Source organism: Trematomus bernacchii, unplaced genomic scaffold (assembly GCF_902827165.1).
Source record: "Trematomus bernacchii unplaced genomic scaffold, fTreBer1.1, whole genome shotgun sequence".
Classification (NCBI taxonomy): Eukaryota; Metazoa; Chordata; class Actinopteri; order Perciformes; family Nototheniidae; genus Trematomus; species Trematomus bernacchii.
In genome coordinates this window covers 424311-440000 of record NW_022987599.1, presented here as the reverse complement: position 1 = coordinate 440000, position 15690 = coordinate 424311, and the positions used below count along the sequence as shown (strand labels likewise).

Below are 15690 nucleotides of genomic sequence, written 5' to 3'. Positions count from 1 at the left end.
GTTCCTACTTGTTCTTACATGTTTAATGTAGGTGATTTCTCATTTCCAAATGCGGGAGATGGTGGTAAAACATTAGTGTCAGTGGAGCTTTTCAGAAAGTACTTATGTCTATCTATCTATCTATCTATCTATCTATCTATCTATCTATCTATCTATCTATCTATGTGTATTTTTTTCTCACTTTGTTAAAATCCAACATGAAGTAATGTATTGAAGTGTTAATCCGCCACTTTGACACTTACTTGGATTTGCACATTTGTGGAGACAAAACGTTTAAATAATGATAAAATAATTAAAAACTAAACTTTAAAAGTGAACAAAGTGCAGTTCTGAACCCTGCCAGGCGAGCCCCCTCCCCTCACAAACAAGGAAACGTTAAGTTTCACTGAATTGTACCCTCTCGGCTTCCTTACATTGAAAAGGGTCAAAAAGGTAACACAAACAGAGATTTACTCAGTTTGCATTGTGCCTAACTTCAGTGGATCATAACTTACCAGGAATGGGATTTATCTGAAGTTGCTATAGCCTATAGGCCTACGGATCAAAATGAGACCAAACGTGTCAATGGATGTCAGTTTTTAGACCACGGTAAAGCAGAAATGTGTCCCACAATCAGATCAGGTGAGTTTCGTTTTTAGCCTAGCAGATTGTCGGATTTGCCTTCCGCTCCTGAAGCCGTTGTGGTTAACTTGCGGGCCCTAGCGGCCATGTACGAGGAGTAATTAATGACGTTATTAATATAAACAGTCAATTAAACGATTTCTAAAAATCCCGCATAAACACAGGTTGTCCTTAGGAATACACTCATAAACATGGCCAAAATATATTATGCTGATGGGTCAAGGAAGATAAGCCACTTTCAGACAGACAGTCAATCACAGATCTCATGAAGTCCATTCATGTTTATGCCTGACGGAGATAATAGACTAAAATATAGACAAAGAATATAAGTTGTCCTGCAGAGTGACGATACTTATGTTAAGGGTTAGTTTGGTCCAACTAGTTAGACCTCTAATAAGAAAACGTTGTTCCCTCATTCAAAAAAATAATGTTTAGCCTGTCAAAAAAAGTCAAAGTATTAGAAAAAATCAGAAGGTAGCAATCTGATTAAATAATGTGATTTGAGATCATAAAGAGGGTCTACGGGTTTAAGACCTCAAACAGAACATTTGGTATTCTTTAAACTTCTGGACTTAATATTTGACTTAATGTCTAGAAAAGTGTGTATATCTATCTAGTGTAATTTTTCCTAACTTTGTTAACACCCATATGTAGATGGGGTTTGACATATCAACAGAAGGATGGGTGCTATGGAAATTGACGTTGCAACCTGCAATTGAGTGAACTGTCTATCCATCTATCTTACCAGCATGACTTTATCCATGACATTAATGCCGTTATTGTTCACTAAGCTGAAAGCAGCTCGATTATATTTGTTTTTAAAATCTGCAGCACTAAAAAAAACAATATTCTACAAGATATAACGAGGTTTTAGTGTTCAATATGCTGTTTAAACTTGTGAAATTAATATATTTAGGAGTCCACATTTGTCCCTGACATTTTTCACACAGCACAGTGCCGTCATGACTACCACACACTCATGTTCACAGTCGAGGGAATGGATTCCTCTCCACCCAGCAGCACCGTGTCTCTCAGTGTGCCCTGAAATAGGGTGTTGCTGGGGTGTCAGAGGATCACACCCCTGTCTGCCTCCCACCTGCTCCAAAACCCACCCGATACTCTCTCATAATGTAGCCACACACACTTTCTCACACACATGCATGCAGTACCCCTAGACAAAGAGCACAAAGCACAAAGGTGATGTAGTGACAGATGCTCCTGTCACATACTTAGCATATCTCCACCTCCGAAATAGTGCAAGTGCAGTCTGACTCTCTCACTCCACGGAAACCAACGCTCCTATTCATCACTCATTAATTTCCCGGACGGATAAAAGCAGCTCTTAAACCACAATCCTTCACCCAATATTTATCCAATCTGACCAAATATTATAATTAGTGCCTCTGCCTCTCCTCTCTCCTTCAGGCCAATATATTCCCCTCATCCTCCCTCCCTCTCTAACCTCTCAGTGCCAAGTTCACAGATAGAGAGAAAGTACTTCCTGTGAGAGGCCGGGCCGGCTGCCAGAGAGACTGATCCACCAATCTGACACGTTAATGAGATCCTGGCCCGTGGTACCGGAGTGTCAGGCCTCCTCTGCAGCAGCATCAGCCCTGCCGCGACCTGCAACACACACTCGCGCACACACGTGTCTATACTCATGTGTAATTCTTTCACACATGCACCCACACGCACCGAAATATAGGCATAAATGAATCCTTGTGAGTCTCTTTCCACACACACACACACACACACACACACACACACACACACACACACACACACACACACACACACACACACACACAGTTTGAGGGGGGGGTTCAGCTCCTTAAATCTGTCTAATTAAAACACCAAATCCCTCTACTCCCCTCACCCACAAACCCAATCCTCACTTCCCAGCCGCACACACACACACACACACACACACACACACACACACACACACACACACACACACACACACACACACACACACACACACTCTCGCACCCCACCCTCCTCCATCCCCTCTGCCACCACCCCCGATTCCGCGGGAGAAATGATTATTAGGAATTTAATGGGGGAACGTTTCCCATCCCACACCATCTGGGGCTTGGGAATGGCACAAAATTTGAGGATGCTTGCCGACGTGGCGGGAACCATTATTTTCATTTTTTCTTGACTGGTGCTACGATTTTCAGACATTGCAGTGGAAAATAAAGGCTCCTAATTACAATAAATTACCATGATATATTTCAAATATAAAATACATACACAGATTCATTTGTGTTTTGGGGTTATAGGTGATTGCAGAAAACTTTTCCCAACTTCTGAGGTGACTGTTGTCATTCTGAAACTTCTCCCTATAGAAACACAATGTTTGTTTTGCACTAATTATGACATTACATCTCAGATTGCAGATTCACCTCTGTACGATATATATCCTCCATTCCTGTCCTTCACCTCCCACACAGAGCCGGGCCATATGCTCCCTCTCTCTCTCTCTCCCTATACTTCTTTCTCCCCCTCTCTGCCTCGCTCTCTCTCAACGCAGCTTTAATGAGCTGCTTGAATGTAGGGGTACGTGTACACGTTTGACCCCGTGCTAAACTGCTGCACGCCGCCCTGTGGACCCTGTGGGCGTGAAACACCCCCCCCCCCCTCTCTCCCTCAACTCCTCCTCACCCTCGTCAGCCTCTCTGTGAGGCCCCAGGAGGGATTTAAATCCTCCTGTGCATATGTATATTCACACACCGCCTGGTAGAAACAGCAGTAAGACTGACATGGTGAGAATTTTAGTGAATGGGATAAATAAGGCCTGGTCGTGACGGATGGGGGGCTAAAGAGCTGATTTTAGGGCCCCAGAGGGACCTCCAGTAACCCGGACTTCCAGTTTAATGATGATATAGGGGAGAGAGGGATGAGTGAGGGAATGAAGGGAAAACAACACCTTTTCTCAATAATACATGCAATAAACCCTTAATTTTCCTTATTTTTGTTTGTTTTTTTCTACAGTACAAGTTGATCTGCCAGAAATACAATTCACCAAAAGCAGCACTGATATCTAAATCGACAAAATGTCAGCTTTAACACCATTTTAAATGATTTTAAGTTAAATACGCAGAAGAGGAAGATTACATTGTGTATTTGTGTTGATTTCTGGTTAGTGATGTCTAAAACTAATAAATGAGAAGTTCCATTAGGCTCACTTTGTGTTGCCATTGGTTTTTTCAATGTTTGCTCATTTAGCTATCAAATTAAATTAGTTCAAACATTGGTAAGGATTTCATCTTAATGTCGTTTGCATCTTTAAAGCAGATATGATGATGTGATTTAACGCTAGAGAACACTGTAAATGTCTCTACAGAAATGAAAGAGAACAAGAGTTTTACCATTATTTGCAAACTGTTATCGTATGATTCTGAGTCATTAGTTCAACTTCATAATTGAATAAATGCTGGAATAGGTTCATTTCTTCCTCTAACTCTTCTTCTTCTCCTTTCTCTTTTTCCCCACATGTCACATACAGATCTGAAGGTCCTTTCTCAAACTGCGTTCCATGTAGTTCATACACTATTTCTCACATATCTGTCATCTCCTTAAAGTCACAGTTATCTAATTATCAAATGTCAAAAAGACAGTCAGGGTTCATTACAGAAAGGTGCTGAAAGCTGTTAAGGTGTCATATTCTTTGAGGTTAGTTTCTTGCAGGTAACTTTGATTTCAGTGGCATCTTAAGCTTCTGTACAATTATTGCTTTAAATATTAAACTGCATTTTTCTCCTGCGTTATTTTAGATGTATTTTATGAATTAGGAATACATTAAGATTTGGATATATGTCGGTGCCTTATCCAAATGTTAAAATTATCCGCATCTGTCGTGTGAGTCGTTGGAGTTTCTCTTTGAACGTTTTCCATGATGGTAGCCTATAGTGTTGGTTAAATAAATGAGTTTTGCTGTTTTACCAGGTTTTATTAATGGAACGTTTAGCAGGAAACAGTAGTTGTGAAGTGAAAGTGAAACACAAGTAAACCAGTTGACTTGTTCTTTCTTCCACGTAGTATAGTTTTGTTTACTATAACCTGCAAACGGTGCGTAGGCTATCCACGAGTTACATATAAATTAAATATAGGCGTGTATTTGTATTTAAACACGAGAGTTTAGGATCATCTAAAGAGCAGGAGAGCGAAATCAAATAGATTTTTCCAAATACTGCCGGAAAATAAACTTTTATATTTCCTAGAGACGCGGGACAGATTTAACATAAGTATCATTCTCCAGGGATTACCAGAGGACTGCGATCTCTGGCTCACATCCAACACCTCGTGGGCACATTTTTCACAAATCAGCCATCTGATCAACTGAAATTAAATTAAATTATATCGACAAGCCAATTTCAGACAAAGCATTACAAAAAACTCAGCGTTATATTTGCGTAACGTAGGCTATCACAGATGTGTGTTTAATTAATTAAGAATGCCAATTTAAGATAAACTACATTTGTATCGTTTGAAAAAATAATTGATAACATTCCCTTTTACAGTTTAAAACTCAACATATATTTAAATATATATATATTATTCACATCGTATGTTGCTTTTGGCCTACACGCAAGGCCTTTACGCACTGTCACCTGGAACTCAAAAGGTTGCAATGTTATTAAAAGATTCAATTTCTCAAAATAAATAAAAACAATTATGTCCGGGGCTTTTTTTGATTTATTAATATCACATTTATTCAATCGCCATTTTCCTCCTGTCGATGGTTTTCACAGACAGTCAAGAAGCTGCACAGAAAGCCCCTCACAGCTTCTTCATTTTATTGAGACAAGCACATCACAAAACATTAACACATTACTTCACGAATATTTCGATCCATAACGAGTTTTCAAGAGTGTGTGTGCTAAAGAGAGAAATAAAAGTTCAGAATATATCCAATAATCATTCTTCATTCGGGTAAAGTTACAAAATCAATTTATGGGAGCACAGTCACCAACATTGTGCAGGAATACATGAAGTGCATCACTCTGTAAAAAGTTCACATCAAACTATCCAAAACGGTCATTTCGTTGCATATTGACGTCAGCATATCTTTTTTTAAGGCATGTTTCATATAGTTTGGAAACATCTTGTTAACCTCACACAAATTTATTTTACTTCCATCTGCAGTGAAATATACACCAATGCAACAGAAACAAACTTTAAATGTATGGCAATTCACATGTCAACTGTTGATTTTACAATATTTTTTTAATAATATATTATCCACATTCAAATTGAAGGACTTATAATAAATAAGCTTAAATAAATGAATACAATAATAATTTACATTCACCTCGATGCCACACTATTTACTCCAAATACAAATGCATTTAGTTTTTTATTAACTTTTTCCCCCCAAAACTTCCTGTATTTATAGGACCAGTTCAGATGACATCATCATCAGGTCTCCTAAACACGTGCACCAAACACTTTTTGTAATAATTCATTTTGTGTAGGTCCTAATTGTCCTAATTTTAAATATATATTAGATAATGAGAAACGCCTTGTGAATGGAAATAGACATTTATCATTGTTTAAGCAAAGATTGCATTTGGCTGCCTTGCATAGCTCAATTGACCTTTATTGCTAACAGACTGAATCTCTGAACTCCAATCATGTTTCAGCAAACTTCCCTGATGAGGTTATTCAGATTCTTCTTCCCCGGTTGTTTATTTAGCTGATTTTATTTCGCCACGAAAATCCTTTTACTGACTGCTGGGAACCTTATTAAAAGGCAGAACATCGAATTAATTGTCACAATATTAGCTTTAAATAACCTGACTTACATCTGCAGTGCAGCCATTAACAAATACATATAATACATTCTAACTGTAAAACAATGTGTACTTAACACATTTCTTTACATTTGTGGTTTTCCATATGCAAAACAAATGGGGCAGTGAGCCTTTACATTTTAATGTTCGTTGATTGAATCAGAGATCTGCCTTCAGAATGAAATCGTTTAATTTCATTCCAAAGCAAAAGCCTCGTTGTATCTTTTTTCTGCCTTATTGACACACGTTTTGTGAAGTAAATTATCATATCTAATTTGCAGATTTAAATCATGGTTCAAAGTAAAAACAAGACTGAGTATTCAACATTAAATGACTTGTTTAAATTGGCATTTTTGCAGTGCATCAGCGTGTCTGGAGTCCACTCTCGACATCTGCGGGGGAAATTGCATCGCTTCTGAAACTTGAACTTTGTCCAGCTGATTGATTAATTGTGGAAAGAGCCATTAACTTCCCCTTGTGCTTGGAAGGACTGGCTGCGGACGTGCAAATCGTAGGGGAAGCGGCCCTCTGGGGACACTCGGTACATGGAGTTGTGCGCAAGAGCCGTGCGTCCTGGCGCACTGCAGTAGCGCATGCCATAGTGGCTGCCTTTCCCGTAGTCTGGTGGATCGTCGTGTTTTAGGGAGAAAATCCCGTTAAAGTTCATCGGGGGGCTCATCTGCCCGTCGAAAGGCGGACTTCCGCCCTCCGGGGACGGGTTCTCGTAGTAGGGCTCGTACGCGCCGCTGTAGCTGTAGTGTCTGAACGGCTTGGCCCCTCCGTCCACGCTGCTGCCGCTGTGCCCGGGGGGCGTGTTCACGTCTGAGCCCGGGTACGGGTACACGGCATCGTATGGCGACCTGCCAGAGAACATGACCTCTCCGTTGTGGTCTGTGAGGAAATTTCTCGCGTTCAGCTGCAAACAACCGGCCACCAAGTTGGTCGTGGGCTGAGATAATCCTTTGCACAAAGTCTGCACGAAGGCGAGCAGGTCCGGTCTCTTCCCCGCGCTCAGGGTCTCTGACAGGGCCCAGATGTAGTTCTTAGCCAGTCTCAGGGTCTCGATCTTGGACAGTTTTTGAGTTTTTGAGTAGCACGGCACAACTTTGCGAAGGCTCTCCAACGCGTCGTTCAGGCCGTGCATCCTGCACCTCTCCCGGGTGTTCGCTTCGTGCCGCCGTACTTTGGTCCGTTCGAACTCCTTACCGGGCTTCTTTTTTCGCGGGCCTCGCTTTTTAGGGAGCCCGTTGTCATCCTGCTCGCTCTCCCTCTCCTCCTCCTCCTCTCTGTCGGACATGTCCTCCTCAGCCTCCCTCATGTCAGAGTTGGACCTGTCGTGCTCCTTCTCCAGGCTCTCAGGCAGGCTTTCACGGGAATAACTGGCACCGAACCGCGGCTCACGCATCAAATGAGGTTCCTCGAATGGCAATGTCAACATATTTCCTGTAAAATCAAAGCCAAAAAACATAAACGATGAGGATAGAGTATAACACAGACTCCTTTTGAAGGTTGCCAGTTAATTACATAGGTCCTCCCAAGAGGAAGAGGAACAAATTGGCAAGCAAGGCCAATGTCACCTTTTCAAAGACACTCAACTTCATTGTAAAAAGGAACCTTGTTTAAAGGCTTTTGTCACATATTTAGTGATAATACCTGATAAAAGCCACATTGTTTTTAAAGAGAAGCAAAAACAACACATCTTCATTAATACATAATATAACAATGTTAATACTAACCTCAGGTCAGTTTGCACCATGCATGTTCCCAAATATCTCCTCTGAATCTGCGCTGCAGCTTCTTCTCTTGCAAACCACAGATTATGAGAAAAGCAGAACTGTGCGCACTCCCTTCTCTCTGCCTGGCTGTGTGGAGCTCTCCCTCTTCTCTCTCTCTTTCCCTTCCCTCTCTCTTTGAGGAATGACACTCATGCCAACAGCGGGTACCCATGCCATCTGCCGCTGACGTCTTGTGGCAGGCGAGACCACGTGCTCACTGTCCCATGGGATCTCCATATCGTACCGATCATCTGGCAGCTCCGGTAATGGGCACCGGGAGGCCCGCGTTTACCGTCAAGAAACACAGACCGGAGAGGATAACAACTAATATCTGCATCTCTGCGTGTAAGAAAGATAAATGAATGTCGTATGTTGTGGAAAAAAAATTGAGATTGTTCGAGTTTGCAGGCATCTTCAACAGGTCAGATATATAGATAAGAAAGAAGGATATAGATAGATAGATAGATAGTAAATAAGAACAGATTTAATTGGAGAATATAAATGGCAGTTGTGTTGTATCTCAGATGTATTACATTGAATGAAAGACAACCAGAAACAGTGATGATTAGTCTTAAACTAAAACAACATCATTAATGGAGCAGACCTCACGTTTTGGGGTAAATAAGCCCCTGCTATAAAAACTCAATGCTTCTTCTGAATAGTTGGAAATATAAATCACTTTCGTTGTCACACACATGTACACAGCCCTAGACAGTAATACAGTATGTTATCTCTGCATTTAACCCATCCTATTAGGAATGATTGGCAGCTATTAGAACATACAGTGCCTGGGTATCAGTGTGTGAGCTGATGCTTTGCTCAAGGGCACCTTGGCAGAGCCTATAGGACAACTGGCACCCCTTATAGTACACTCCTTACTTGGTCCGTTCTGGCACTTGAACTCATCACCCTTCGGTTTCCAGGCCAAGTCCATAAAGCCCATGCATTTCTTCAAGAATTTGATTATCAAAACGATGTAAAAGATACAACAACAAACACAGTTAATGCAAACATGCAGTATAACATTGGTGGGAAATCTGCCATAAAACTTCAAGCAAGATATTACATTAAATGAAACCAATTAGAAATGCATTTCTGAGAAGTAGCTGAAAGAAAACAAAGATTGAAGATTTACATTATACAGAGATATACTCCAGTCTGTTAACTCTAATGTTGTGTTCAGGGTCCTCTTAAGCAGCTCATAAAGGACATCTTATTGGATTTAATTGTATGAGAATTATTAGATAGAATTAGAAAATAATGAATAAGGCTTGTTACATTTTCCCAGAGTCCAGAGTTTATCTCAACCAACAATTCAAACCTATAAATATTCAGATTACAAGAGAAAAAATCATCACATCCTCACATTGGAGAAGCTACATCCAGAGAACTTAGGGCATTCATGATTTAAAAAAACGTCTTGAACGATCAACCGACTATCAGAATAATTGTGTTTTAGTTTTTCTAATTGATCGTCTAATCGATTAATTGTTACACTTCTTACTTTCCTGCAGGCCCCTCACCTGCAGAGGATGGTGTGGCACCGGGGGGGCGAAACAGTGTTGGTACCTCAGGACCGTACACATTAAGTACACCCCGTGGAAAAGGCCCAGTGGCACGCTGCCAAATCCACACAGGGGCACAGCTGGCACTCGATATGGGTATATGCACTCCTCAGTTATGTGGAACACACACACAAGCGCACACACAATGTATTCCTGTGAATGACCTTGTTGCAAGGAGAATCAATTACAGCAGCTTATCAATCTCTCTGTATTGGACATCGATCAGCAGGACAATGATGACACCTTAGTGTGAGGTCAGAGTGTAAAGGGACCACAGGAAGGGAAAGATAGGGAGCAACAAGGACAGCACACTGGTGACTTTACATACCTGAGACAGAGCACCACACATGTGTTCACACTAATACTGGCAAGTGTGTGTGAGCGAGCATGTGCAAAGATACTGTACACACCCCCAAAAAAGAAAAATACTAACAAAAAAAAAATCCTTTCATCACCGCCTCCCCCCAAAAATGCCTCAGCTGGCCTGCTGATCGTCCTGGTCCAACACACACACACACACACACACACACACACACACACACACACACACACACACACACACACACACACACACACACACACACACACACACACACCCTAGCATCTGATGAGTCAAACTCCCCATCTCAGACTAATCAGTTGACTGCACTAATTGCAAATGCAAATATGCAAATTTATATTAATTAATTACTCCACTAATTAGTTCTCTTGTCTTTTCAGGTAATAAATCATGGTGTGGTTGAGAGGGAAAGAGAGGGACATGGCAGTGATCTTTTGTCTGCAAGAAATCCTTTTTTACAGGTCCGAATCTGATGTTTTAAATATGTCTTTTTATCAAAAAACTGACCTTGACCGAGACTTCCTAACTTTTTTTATCCTAAATTATAGTTAATTACTTCAATGGATATTTTAAGTGTCATATTTCCAGAGTGGAAGCTTGGTAATTTGAGAGGTATATGATATATCAGAGGTTGGTAAATCAGGGTATCTCGCTGACAGTTCTTTGCTGTCAGCTCTTTTAATTATCACATTATCAGCTTTTATAGGCACGGTGCGTGGTGCCGAGCTGCAAATGAAGGCGCCACTGATCGCACGCTGAGTCGCAAGCGTTTCTCAATCAATGTCACTAGCTGATGACAGCGAGGTGGAGTGGTTGAGGGTGTAGTAATGGTGATGGTGTGGTGATACAAACGGGATTCTGTCCGGGATCTAATTCACTGCATCACTATTTATAGATAATTTCTTAATTGAGGCAGAAGAAAGCCGGAAAATGAACCCCAAAGGCAAAGCATGTCATTTTTTTATTTTTTGTAATCCTGACACTTACTCCATAATGAGCCTTCTGCTGTCAATGTTCAGTTCCTCAAACATTTAACAACTCTCCCTATTTAGTTTGCATTGCTTTATGTTGAGGTGCGTGTTCACTTTACTGAAGCCAAATAGGGATTTTAATTTACTGGTCCCTAATAGGAGTGCAACTAATTTATTTTGAGTACTTGATTATACCTAAAACCCGCATGACTGCCTCTGTTCCTGCTGTTAAATTTAAAACGCTCAGACACTATAAACCTGTTGTTGCAGGATTAATATCTTATAAAATGCTCATAACCTTAATGTGTTAATAGAAAACGGCATTATTCTTCCTTCAATAAATTGGCTGTTGCACATTAATGTTTGTATGGAAGACAGATTTGTATAAAGCGTACCAGGTGACGTAGTGTTGCAAATTAACTAAACTAAATGTAGTTTAATTAGTTAATGTCTCTGACTGGGATGGTTTTACATGCAAGAAAAATGATAACACACACAATGCATAAAACAGAACAAACAATATTGGGTTAAAATGCACTTACAGGTATTTACATTTGTTTAAATCTACATACAAAGAAAAAAAAGTAAATAGTTGATCATGGTTCCTTTTTGTAAACATTTCAACATTGACTTGAGAGTAATACACTTTAACCAGGTCCTACTGTTCCAAAAGTTACTTAGGGAACATTGGATTTGAAAAAAAAAAGATCTGCAGTGTCCAGAGTTTTCTATACAGAATAATATGATGGAGACATGACCTTTACACAACATATACTGCATGTTTAAGAGCTGACATGTATAGTGTGTTTAGTGATAATCAATCAGTTATACAGGGATTTCAGTGAGACTGTGTACAACATTTGGTCAGAAAATAAGTCAGTAAAAAATGGGAAATTACATTACAGTCAATTGGCAGGGGATTGCATTCATCTCAAAAGGAACAACAGCTAAATGTCCAGGATGTCGATGTCCTGTCACTATTTTAATATGACATTGACATGATTCAGAATTAAAGCACTCTAAGTGGACATGTTTCCTCTCGGTTTCAGGAGTGAAGCACATCCCCCCCCCCCCCCCCCCAGCCAGCGGGTGGATGTGCAGAGGAGGGCTGAGGATTGTGGGACTGATTACCAGAGGCCAGGTCCTGGACTGGTGTCCTCCAGCTGTGCTGTTCTACCCAATTAGAAACTCCATATGCTGCCCCACTCAGCTGCCTGCAGTGGCCACACCTCCACCCACACAGGTGGGAGCGCGGTGTGTTTGTGTGTGTGTTGTCTATACAAACAACACAACAGTCCGCTCACAAGGTAAGAAGCAAAGTTTCTCCTGTGCCCAATATTGTATCCAATTTTTTTTAGCATACGGATAATATAATCAACTCACAGATCTAATTTAATTTGGTGTGATGGCCCATAGTAATATTTTAATCCCAACCCGTCTCTTTACACCCAAACAAAGTAAGCGACTGTCACTGCTCCTTTGATAGGAAACACAGGTATTTAGGTGGGCGGCATAGAAGTGCTAATAGTATTAAAATATGGGGATATGAATAATGGATATGTTTTTGAAGATGTATAATGTAAAGATGTTAGTCTCATTTTCAGACAGAGATGGGATGCAGACGTGAAATGTTGCTGCAGGCGCCCGTTTCTTTTTCAAAGCACAATCTGTTCGCACACGTTCAAAGTGGCTGTGACAATCTGTTGTGGTAGAAAGCGACACTTCCATACCCAGAAAGTGATAGGATAAATGAAAATGTGTCAGATATCTTATACAAGTAAAACTCACATTTCATATTATTATTGTTTGAAATGTATGATAAACTCCGGAGGTCTTTTCTGACCGTGACTTACAGACTGATGTCAAGAAATCACTAAAGACACATTATTTATATGTTATTACACAAGGGGCATGTTGTTGGTAGAACTCTCTTAGTTCAGAAACAAGAAGCGAATGAAAACAGGTTTTTAAAAGTGTTTTGGTTATGTATTTGATTCTATTGACTTTTACGCGAGTAGCAGCTCATGCTTTTCCCCCCCGAGCATGAAGCCAGGATGATTGACAGGGCTGCAATGTCGTTTTCTCACCTAATCGACACTCTAAGTGTTGATATGAAATCTTTTTCTTCATCAACTGTCCTCAACTCCCGTCGCCTTGATTCATTTGAAACGGCTTCCTACTCTTAACAGTGTGGCACAGGAAGAGTTTCCAGTGTTCAGTGCAAATTAAGCTGAAACTAAGTTTAATGTTAGTGGGAATAAAAGTCATTTTATAGCTGACAATAATACCATTGTGTCACATGCTGCCAGTCCACCACAATGATAACAAACATAAGTACTGTTTGAAACTGTTTCATTACACATATATTCACCCCTGGCTGCACAGAATACCTCCACCTTGAACTCCACTCGATTAAACCCCATTGCAATGTAGCTGCAGATATCTCAACATGACATCACGCCATCTGTGTTTAAACAGTTTTAGCGAGAACGAGCAACATGGCGTTGCAGCGTTAAATTAGGTTGGAGTTTTATTTAAAAGGATAAAGCTGAATGATGGAAAACAGATTTCAAATAGGGTCAACATAAACACATAAAACAAGTCAAATCAATGATAAATGAGATTTTAAAGCTCTTGTTGTTAGTACCACAAATCAGTAGCTGACGAGAGGAGATCTTTTTGTTGATTTCTTGTCATTATGGTCAAGGTAACAAAAAGTGGGAGAAGTATTGAGATCATTTGGTAAAGAAAACAGTACAACAATGTCAAAATAATATTAATAATACACTTTCTTTATATAGCACCTTTCATGCTTGACGCAGTGCTTTACAGAGTATGACAGAAAATGACAATAACAAATGGGGAACATAATTAAAAATAATGTACTGTATAAACAAACAGTAAGAGTTATATCACTGAACCATAAAACAATAAAACAATAAAACATGAACAGTGATACTACATGTACTAAAAAATTCCAATTGCCCCAAATGATAAGCCAAATCAAAAAGATAGGTCTTTAATTTACGTTGTTGTTCTAAGATCAAATGATTAAACTGAGCAAACAATGCACTTTAACCTGTTAAGCCCCGAGCCTGTTTTTCAGGTTTCAGGCTCGAAAATGACATGCCCAAAACAAATGACTACAACTTAACTTCTAAAAGGGTTATATGAATAATTTGTTTTATCAAAGCAAGGTTACATCTGTGAGTTGGATGTAGAAGTGTCAGAATCAATATAGATGTTTCTCAGTCAGAGTAAATTCAGAAGGAACATAGCAAAAAAAGGTAAATTCGTACCTCCGCCTAAAGATAAAACATTACTTATAGTGAAAACCACCCTTGAATGATGGGATGGTAGACTAAAAGCTTTAGGAATCCAAAGTATAACATATAATAAGTACCCTGTATCAAGATTGAGGCAAAACAAGTGACCTTTGACCTTTTTAGAGAGGTTTAGCAAAAAAAAGGTCCAGGCGGAATAAGCTTTGGGCACATTTGGGTACATCTGGTTCCATCAGTGCCATTTGACCTTTTTCAGGTACCAGACTATGAAAATGATGTATTACATTGAATTATCACCATAGGTATTCATTCCATTTCTGCGGCTGATTTGCATTCTGGTCGATGTGGGCGGCAGTCAATGAAATATATAAAGAATAAAATAAAGACGATACTTTTAAAGGAACAAGCGGACGCCCTCTGCTTGCTTGAATGTCTCCCCATCCAGTTTACATGAGTTGTACATCACTCAGATTTAATCAGTCGATAATGTGCCTTTTATATTAAACCCGAAAAGTCTTGAGGGACAACTTTAATTTTAAGTAATCCCCCCAAAAAATGGTGGGTCAGGACAATTCGAAATTGTCTCAACATCCACTTAATTTCCTTAAACGTTACTTTGTTTAACCAAAACAGGAAAAGTTTTGTTTATACTTTTTACATTAGCAAACAAGCCTAGGACAATATACATCACAGTCATCATGAATATATTTTCCTGTGTAATGTAGCAGAGAATATATAAAGTAATGGAAATAGTCAAGTTTAGTGACTCAAAACTACACTGCAGTAGTAATTACTTCCACCGCTGAGAGTTAATGCTTAAACACACCCAGTAACAACTTCTCATTATTCTAAATTAACTCGTCAAATATTTGTAGTAGAAGTATTTCTGTGTTTCTATCAGTGCCATGTTGTACTGGAGAGATTCCCACTTCCACAGCAGATCTGCGTCTGCAGACATCATGGAGTGAAATGCCCTCGGTAGCTCCCATCATCTGCTGAGTGTCTCAATGCTGGAGCTGTGACGGGGGTCTGCCCTGCCCCCTGTGCCCACCTGAGGGGGGGGGGGGCTACAGTTGGCAGCCTCGGCCCCCTCACCTGTCAGGCTTCCAGAGAAGGATCCTCTCGGCTGCCAGCAGAAATCGCTACTTCCTGTTCGGGGTTTGCCCCCCCAGTCAAGATGAGGGACGCTGGGCTCTTTAAGAGTTGGGCCAATTCCCAGACTCACCAGCAGCTCGTGCCACAGGGCCTTTGATTCTGGGCTCTCCATCAGTCACTCTAAATAGAGCTCTGTGCTTTTTCCAGTCGATAGACGGGGTTTAATTTTTATTAAACAGCT

At 40.3% G+C, this 15690-nt stretch overlaps 1 protein-coding gene across 1 annotated transcript; it reads right to left on the bottom strand.

The window, feature by feature from the left end:
- Positions 1-5560: 5560 nt before the first annotated feature.
- Positions 5561-8311, bottom strand: neurod6b (neuronal differentiation 6b). Its single transcript, XM_034130660.1, has 2 exons — positions 8156-8311; positions 5561-7862 (listed from the first exon to the last, which is right to left on the bottom strand). The coding sequence occupies exon 2, from the start codon at positions 7855-7857 to the stop codon at positions 6865-6867; it is 993 nt and encodes a 330-aa protein (XP_033986551.1). The 5' UTR covers positions 7858-7862; positions 8156-8311; the 3' UTR covers positions 5561-6864.
- Positions 8312-15690: the final 7379 nt, after the last annotated feature.